Source organism: Gorilla gorilla, chromosome 5, assembly GCF_029281585.2.
Source record: "Gorilla gorilla gorilla isolate KB3781 chromosome 5, NHGRI_mGorGor1-v2.1_pri, whole genome shotgun sequence".
Lineage (NCBI taxonomy): Eukaryota > Metazoa > Chordata > Mammalia > Primates > Hominidae > Gorilla > Gorilla gorilla.
Genome location: NC_073229.2, coordinates 174,167,835 through 174,176,728, shown reverse-complemented (window position 1 = coordinate 174,176,728; position 8,894 = coordinate 174,167,835). Strand labels below are relative to the sequence as shown.

Sequence of the window (8,894 nt, the reverse complement as noted above, 5' to 3'; positions counted from 1 at the left end):
CTTCCAGGACTAACCCGGGTTCCTTGTCCCCAGCCCTATGCATGGGAGGCTCTTCTCACAACACAGATCCCCAGACCCACCAAGCTATGCCCCTCCGAAGTCTGAGAACTGCTCACCCCCATGTGTCTGTTGGCCTGCAGACCACTCTCCATGTGGCCCTTCCTGGACAGTGGCTTTAGTGCATCAGGCGAGAACCTTCTAGGCTCCTGTGTCCCTGCTCAGTCACAGAGGTGGCTGCCCTCCCATGACCCTGTCCTGAAGCAGAGACAGGCCCTGGGCTTGGTCCAGGCCTCCTCCTCTTTCCCACAGCCTCAGGACCCTAGGGATTGCTGGTCACCAGGTGAAGGTCTCCCCACATGAAGACTCATTCAATGGGGAACGGGCTGAGTGGCCGGGGGTAGAGTGGGCTCAGCTCTGCCCACTCCTCACCCCAGGCTAAGCCCTCCCTTGCAGCCAGAGGCCACTGGGCTCCCCACCTCCCTCTGGCTTCTGCCCATAGATCTAGATGGTTCCATGGTGACTCAGAGGAGGACGCACTCGGGTGTCCCCTTTGAGAATGGTTACAGGGACCATCCAGGGACTGAGCTGAGGTGCGGATACAGCCATGGATTTGGGTGTGGTTGGACATAGATGGGTGTGCAGCAAAGTGAGCCCCACCAATGCGTAGACCCCTACTCTCGGGTTCTGCTCTCCATGGAAACACAATTGATCACATGATGGTTGATCACGGTAGGCCTCTAGGGCTTTCTTTTCTTTTTTTTCCAAAAGTCATAAAGGGATATAGAATATACTCAAAGACCTCCTCATGCTTTTAGTGGAGAGGCAAAGAAGGTCCGCTTTGGACTGGGGAAGCGGCTGCGCACTGGACAGAGAGGGTCGGGGACTCCGCGACGCAGGCGGAGGGAGGGGGTGTGTCGCTGGCGCGGGAGGGGGTGTGTCGCTGGCGCAGGCGGTGACGGGGTCACCGCCGCCACTGTATATTCCTGTTAAGTTTCTTCACCTTCCTGTGCATCAGTGTTTACATTGGGGTAATGATAAATGCTGTGTTGAAAAATTAAACGAGGCGGTCATGGAAGGAACCGTGTCCTGCCCCGCGCGGAGCCCGGTGACGCCGCCACCAAGCCGCGGGGCCGGGATGGAGGGGGAGGGTTCGCCCGCTGGGGCCGCTGTCACGTGACGAGCCCCGGAGCAGGGCGGGGTGGAGCATGCCCAAACAAGGGCAGCCATCGGATCACGCCCCTTGGATCCCAGCCTGCGGCGGGGCGGAACGGGGCTGGACGGGGCGGAGCGGTCCAATTCACTAGCCTGAATGGGAGGCACCAGGCGATTCCTCCGCCCGTATCCGCCTCGACCCCGACTCCCGTCCCCTGCGCCCCAGGTCCCCAATGGCAGCGGCCGCTTGCCCCGCGTTCCTTCTGTGCTTCCCGCTTCTGCTACTGCTGTCCGGCTGGTCCGGGTCAGGGCGGGCCGGTGAGTTCGGGGATGGAGCCTAATCGGGGGCTGGGGCCAAACTTGGGGGGCTGTGGACTGCAGCGTGTTTCAGAGGAAGGGAAGCTTCTAGAAGGACCGGCGCGATCTCCCCGAGCATCGGCCCCCCCGCCCCCGGAGTTCCCCGCTGCGGCTCCTTTACGCTGGGTCCGCTTCCTGCGGCTGCAGCTTGCCCTGCAGACCAGGAGGGTTTTTAAAGAGGGCGGAAGAGGAACCACAGGAGGGTGGAGGGGCCAAAGGGCTGCAGAGGGCAAGGTGGAGCGGGGAATCCCTGATGCAGCTCCGCAGCCCTACTCGCCCTCGGGAAGGAGAAACCAGAGCCCCCGAAACCCTAGCTGGGGTCAGGACAGGGGTGAAGCGGGGTTCCACAGGGATGCGATCACAAACTCCCCCACCAACCACAGAAATGCTCTGCTCTCACCCGCTCTCCACCCTCCAGCACCCCTAGGGCTCCGCCCTGGAACTTCCCCTGCAATTTGCTGCGGACACTCACCTGCACCCAGGGGCTCACCAGACACTTCCCACCATTCACCACTTCCTCACCATTCACTTCTGCTACTCAGGTCTCATTCTTTCACTCCCCATCTCAGCCCAGCCCTGTCACCCCACAGGCCTCCCTCAACTCCCCATCCATGAAGGGGCCCTTAGCACCTCCCCCCACCAACTAGCACCTTGTCCCCTTTTGCCGGAGGACACACCCCAGCAAACACACCCCAGGCTTTCCACAGAACTTAATGCAGGGGGGATGGGAAATCCCATTTCCCTCAGGATGACCGTGGGAGCGCCCGTGAGTAGAGGTGCCCACTTCTGCCCTTGGGTCCCAGACCCGCCTGTTCTTCCTACTGGGGAGCCAGGGTCATATAGAATAGTCACTACGCAGACAGGAGTCAGCAAACCCTTTCTAGAAAGGAAAGGCTGAAGGCACTTTGGTCCTTGCTGGCCATGAGTTCTCTGTCTGTGTGTCAAGTCCTGTCCCTTTGTAGAGCAACAGCAGGCAATGGCAACCTGCAAATAAAAGGGAGACCAGATGTGGACACTGTCCTAGGTTGCTGACCCCAGATGAGGGCACATGCTGTGTCCTGGCAATTGCTGCCCCATCCCCTAGGGTGTCATCTCCAAGTAGTGTAAGTTGAAGAGTCACAGGTGTGTCCTACCCTGCCTGTGGCTTCTGGGTGGTGTGGATGTGATGGATGTGAATGGAGGTTCCATGGGTCCAGGCCTACTGCCCCCCTCCTTTGCTGCTGGGTGGCATCATCGGTCCCTCAGGGCAATCAGGGACCCTCCCTGAAGCCTCAGGTGTGAGCTGAGGGTGAGGCGGTGCAGCCACGTGGTGTCCTGGGGATCGGGGCCAACTGCTTGTGCAGCTTCTTGGTTCCCTGTGGCCCTGCTCCTGCCCATCCCAGGAGACCCACCTGTGTCTTCTCACTGTGGGGCCTATCTTCCTAATGACCTAAAGGGTGAGGAGCACACCCTGTGATGGGCAGCTCTGAGGCTGTGTGGTCACTGCCCTCCCATAGCTGGAGGCCCATCTCCACAGGGGCCCAGGACCACAGCAGGAGCCACTTTTAAATGAGGGGATTTCACTGCTGTGAGTGGCACAGCCTTGCTTCTGAGCACTAGGGGATCCTGTTGTGATTCTGCGGTTGGCAATTGCCATGAAATCCACATAGCACCTTTTCCAACAACACATGCCTCTGGGATCTTAGGGAGTCCAGGGTCAAATAGCCATATTGGTAGGTCCAGCGTCACCCCTCATCACAGAGTGTGTATGGCTGCATCCCAGCTACAAGAGCAGAGTTGAGTAGTGACAGGGGAGGTCATATGACCAGCACAACCTATAATAGATACTACATTAACTACAAACACTATCCATTCCCGGTAGAAATCCAGGAAATGTGAAATTACCATCGAATGGGTCTATGAACCCAGCACATCCCCCTAAGCTGGACCTGACACAGGTGTCCATCCGTTACTTTGCCCCAAATGCACCTCATGAGTAACAGGGGAGCAAGTTAATGCTTCAGATCTCTGGAAGGAGGTTGGATCACACACTGTGTCCACCAGAAGTGTCTGGGTATTTGCTGTTTCATGGTGTACAGTTACCAGAGTGAATGCCCATCTGGCTCTCTGGGAGAGGCTGAAGGAGTCATTGCAGTTGCTGTGGTGTTGAAGGGGCCCACCAGGGCCTCTGGGCTCTCCTTCTAGTAATGGACTCTGGGTCTGAGATGTGGCTCAGTTCTCAAAGCTGGGCAAAGGAGCTCGGTTATTTCCTGGGGTGACTCCTTTCAGCCTCCACGTCATCCATCCTTGTGTTTTGTCTTGTTTGTTGTAGTTATTTAAATCTAGCAGCATCTGGGTTGAGTTTCCATCTCTTTTGGATTCTTGACCCCTTTGTTCTATGAGCCATGGGCACACCTTCGTATGACTGAGGTCCCCACCTGGCATTGTGACTTCTCTAATTATTTCCATCTTTGCCCCCTCCTTCCTGCTGACAGTTGACGGCCTCCACTTGAGATCTCTTATTTCAGGATTTTCCATCCCCGTTACTACTGGGAGCCCATTTCAGGAACAGCATTTCCTACCCTCAACCCCAGCCTTCAGCAACAGGCATCCCTGGGCTTCCTGATAGACTGCTGCCTTCTCCTGGGGCCTTCTTTGTATGCTGGGTAATCAGGAGTCCTCCAGGCTTCCCATGAGCACAGAGGATGGACATTGTTCTGGATTTTCATACTGCAGCCACTCTGGCATGGGTGCTTCTCTGAGCCTTTTGGCTCTTTCCTCTACACCCTGACTTAGAAGTTCTGGATTTTCCACTTCTTGCCCTGTGAACCATCCCTTTACAAGGTTCCAGGAATGCATCTTCAAAGCAGATGGGTGTCATCGCCGGGCTTTGCCAACGTGTTAAATCATGTGACCCATGACAATAATCACTTGTTTATCTAAACTGAATTCTGCTCTCACCCCACCCACTGTGCTGGAGCATCCCAGGGCAGCCCCCACACCCTCTCCCACCTCCTGCAGTCCACATGGGCTGCTGCTGAGGGTCCTCCTCATCCAGGCCTTTTCCTGCCACAACAGGCCTGGCACCTCCACCACAAGGTCATGTGCTGACTGATGTTGGCACAGGGCAGGTGAGACATGTCTGGAGGGGACATGTGGTTTCATGGCTGCAGGAACCTTCCCCTCCATGTACTCAAGCAAGGGAGACGCTCTAGTCTTTAATTAGTTGACATGACAGGCTTGGCTGGGGCACATCTTGCTCTGCCAGCCCAGCCCCTCAGAGGCCTTCATTTGCAGTCACCATAAGGGGGAGGAGGGGTCTCAGATTCCACTTTCCTCTACACCAACCCTCTCCTGTGTTTTTCTTCCACAGACACACACTGTCTTTGCTATGACTTCATCATCACTCCTAAGTTCAGACCTGAACCACGATGGTGTGAAGTTCAAGGCCTGGTGGATGAAAGGCCTTTTCTTCACTATGACTGTGTTAACCACAAGGCCAAAGCCTTTGCTTCTCTGCAGAAGAAAGTCAATGTCACAAAAACCTGGGAAGAACAAACTGAAACATTAAGAGATTTCTCCCTTCTCTCCCACACAAGCACACTAAGACAAACTGAAACACTAACAGATGTGGGGGATTTCCTCAAAGGGCAACTGCCTGACATTGAAATGGAGAATTTAATACCCATCGGTAAGTTTAAAATAGTCCAGGACAGCAGAGAGCAGACACAGTAGTATCTTAGAGGCATTTATTGGTTTCCTGTAAAAAATAAATCAGAAGTTTGTGTCACCCAAGAGGTTGAGGAGCATGGGCTGGATGCAGCAGAGAGAGCAAGTCCAGGAGCCAGGAAAGGAAGCAGGGTGGGGCTCAGGATTTGTCAAGATCAGAGCTGATCTCTTTGCAATGGGGCAGAGCGCCTCATTCTGCAGGCCAGGATGTCTTGTGAGCATGAAGCCCACGGACACAGCAGAGGATCTTGGCAGTTCCTCTTCAATGGACAGACTTTCCTCCTCTTTGACTCAAACAACAGAAAGTGGACAGCACTTCATCCTAGAGCCAAGAAGATGACAGAGAAGTGGGAGAAGAACAAGGAGGTGACCGTGTTTTTCCATAACATTTCAATGGGGGATTGTAAGACATGGCTTGAAGACTTTTTGATATGCTGGGAACAAATGCTGGATCCAACAAGTAAGTGAGAGGTGAAAAAAGACAGCTCTCTTGAGTTCAGATCTTATCAGCCCGTTGTGTGAGTGCATGTGTGTGTGTGTGTGTGTGCGTGTTTAAGTGAGTGTGAACATGACCCCCTCATGGGGGGCTCCTCCTGGGGGTGCTGGCGTACCTATGCTCTCTCATCCTCCTCTCCCTTCTTCCCCCTGACTCCTCTTCCTCACTGCACTTGCTTCTGCTCAACCCACTGTGCATTTCTCACCAGCCTCGAATCTGTGGGTGTCATAGTGTTTCTAGACCTTTTTCGTTAGTGTTCCTTCCTCCTAGAATCACTTTTCCTTTCCTCTCCCCTTGTCTGTGTCTGTATATCCATCGAAACCACCTAGAATGCCAGCCCTGAGACCCTCCCCTCCCTGGCCCTGGGGCATCATCTCCTCTTCCGCCACAGCAGGAGGGTGGGCTGTGCTGTCACCTTGCTTCCCTCAGCAGCTGTGTGAGCTCCCTGAGGACGGGGGACACCCCCCTCCCTTCCCAACCCAGGAACGGTCACAGCAGCTTCCCCACAGCATTGTGGGACAAAAGCTCTTCCAGGATGAGTTGAGGGGGGCAGGAGCTGAGGAGGCATCCCCTAAGATTTGGGGCCTGGACAAGGGTTGTCACTCCTGTGTTTCCATTTCAGAACCACCCTCTCTGACCCCAGGCACAACCCAACCCAAAGCCATGGCCAGCACCCTCAGTCCCTGGAGCCTCCTCATCATCCTCTGCTTTATCCTCCCTGGCATCTGAGGAGAGTTGTTTAGAGTGACAGGTAATGTGGGCAATATTGGGAGGGGAGCAAGAAGCAGATGGGTGAGGTGGGAGGATGCCGAAGGAGAATTCCGAGTCCCACCCATCCCCATGGCTGGGACCTTCTCATCCTGACATGAGACAGATGAATGAGACCTAGTGTCACCTACTGGCAATGACCTGGGTAGCTCAGCCCTGAGTTCTGATGGATTCTCACTGTCAGAACCAGAGGGAAAGGGAGGGGCCCATACCAAGGCTCAAGGCCTGTTGAGCTTGAGAGGGTTTAGCCATTTCAGGCCTGTTTCAGAGCAGGTTCATATTCGGGAAGGGTAGTGGTGTGTGGCCTGCAGGCAGCAGGAACTCAGGCATGGGCAGTCTGCACAGTAGGAGAGGAGCAGCATGGCTGCTTCACCAAGGATGTCAAGGGAAAGGGCGACCCTGGAGGAGGCTAAGAAGAGAGTGATCTGGGAGAATCCCAGGACGAGGGAGCTGTGAGGGCCTTGGCCCACCCAGTTCCTAAGGCTGCATTCCCAGAGAAAGCAGCTCGGGTCCCAGCAGTTAAGGTGGAAGGTGAAGAGTAGAGTGTGTCCAGGGTGAGATTTAGGAAAAGGCCAGGCCGCTTGGACCCATGGGAGTCCTTGCTGGGCCCTGGGGCGATGCCCCTGCCATTCCGCCTCTTGCACACTCCAGATCCTGAGCCAGCTGATGGCCCTGCCTGGAGCAGAGTGGACTCAGGCAGGGGAGCTGAGCTGCTGTTGGAGTTCCATGCTCACCACTGAGCTTGGCCAGGAATGAATGGGGCAGGGCAAGGACAGTCCCATTCAGAGCTATGGGTGCAGCTCCCAGGGTGAGGAGAGGCTGAGAGTGAAGGGGAAAGAAGGTGGTTTGTCTACAAGCCCACCTAAGGCCAGGGAACATGGATCCAGAGACCTCTCTTTGGACAGGGCTCCCCCAGGTCCTCTAGACCCTTCTATGAGAGGGTGGAGCAGTCCCTGAGTGAGCATGCAGATGCCTCATTCCCAGCCTCAAGGAGGGTGGAGGCTGGAACAGGGTACAGAGCCAGGGGTAGGGTTGGAGGGAAAAACATGTTCCTTATTAGGGGGAGAGGCTCCGAAATGGGGAGGGCCTGGGAGGGATCACCCAGGAGAACAGACCCAGGTTTTTCTCAGCCACTTAAACCAATGCTTCATCTTTTCTCAAGGTGGAAGGTGATATCAAGAAGCCTCTGTTAGCCTGGTCTGGTTCCTGCTCTCCCTTCAGGGAGGCCGCCTGTCTACTCACCACTGTGCCTTTCTGGAAAGCAGGAGTTCAAGCCTTAGCAAGCCCACAGGCCCCCAGCAGATGATGAGGACATTGTAGACTCAACATTTCATCCCACTCATTACCTTCGCTCATGATCCCAGCAGCCATTTTTCTTAACACCTTCTGCCACTTTCTGTCGGTGCTAATGGATGGAATTCCTGCACAAGTTTTAACTGAGCAAGAAATCCCAGCAAAAAGCATTTTCTTTCTACTTTTTTGATTGTGGGAAAGCAGACACTTCTCTGAAGCATGACCTTATTCTTCCAAACAGTATCGCTTATTCTTCCAGTGCATGCTGGACTTCAGACCTCAGGGATCCTTTCGATGCACTGACCAAGAATTATATTAATTTTTTTTATTTTTATGGTTTTTTACATTTTCTCATCCTGTCAACCATATTGGAGTGAAGTGGCATAGTCTTCACTCACTGTAATCTCCAGCTCCTGGGCTCAAGTGATCCTCTAGACTCAGCCTCTAGAATAGCTGGGACTACAAGCGCATGCCACCATGCCCGGCACATTGTTTTACTTTTAGGTAGAGATAGGGTCTTCCTATGTTGCTCAGGCTAGTCTTCAACTCCTGGCCTCAAGCAGTCCTCCCACCTTGGCCTCCCAATGCTCTGGGATTACAGGCATGAACCACAGTGCCTGTTGTAGAAATTTTAAATTATTTAATACGGAAAAGTCTTACATTCATGATTATTTTATTTAGTAATTTATTAGCCTAGACTTATAGTTAAATAAAGATGTCTATTTTCAAAGAACCTTATTGACTTTGGAATTTTGGTTTATAACCCAGTAGAGAATTAATGGAATTTCATTATTCTGCCATGTTGTTTTTAGTAATACAACTAGGGACGCTGCTAGATATCTTTTGGAAACAGAGACTTTAAAGATCACTCTTAATTTACAAGCAGGCTGGCTGTCAGTCTATTTACAAGCAGCCTGGCTATCAGTCTTCACTACTGTCCTGATGCCCTGGGGGCTGGCAGATATTCCTGCCTCTATCCCTGCTTCCAGAATGTGATGCTTTCTGGTTTGGCCCCAGCCCACTCCACGCTCGGCAGTGGCTTTTCTCATCATGCTTCAGCCCTGACCACGCTCACTTCTAGTAGAAGAAATCCTCACCACAGATACATCTCTATTTGTAA

At 53.8% G+C, this 8,894-nt stretch overlaps 1 protein-coding gene across 1 annotated transcript; it reads left to right on the top strand.

The window, feature by feature from the left end:
• The first annotated feature begins 1,287 nt into the window (after positions 1-1,287).
• Positions 1,288-8,507, top strand: LOC101140030 (UL16-binding protein 1-like). The gene is made up of 5 exons (XM_004044836.4): positions 1,288-1,470; positions 4,862-5,179; positions 5,402-5,677; positions 6,336-6,464; positions 7,644-8,507. Exons 1-4 carry the CDS (start codon positions 1,386-1,388, stop codon positions 6,440-6,442), a joined length of 786 nt encoding a protein of 261 aa, XP_004044884.1. The 5' UTR covers positions 1,288-1,385; the 3' UTR covers positions 6,443-6,464; positions 7,644-8,507.
• Positions 8,508-8,894: the final 387 nt, after the last annotated feature.

Bases quoted from the DNA above. Each gene is read 5' to 3' on its own strand.
- LOC101140030 (XM_004044836.4), top strand. From the start codon at position 1,386: ATGGCAGCGGCCGCTTGCCCCGCGTTCCTTCTGTGCTTCCCGCTTCTG. The intron at 1,471-4,861 runs GTGAGTTCGGGG...TTTCTTCCACAG, and splicing joins GTCCGGGTCAGGGCGGGCCG to ACACACACTGTCTTTGCTAT. The intron at 5,180-5,401 runs GTAAGTTTAAAA...GCAATGGGGCAG, and splicing joins GGAGAATTTAATACCCATCG to AGCGCCTCATTCTGCAGGCC.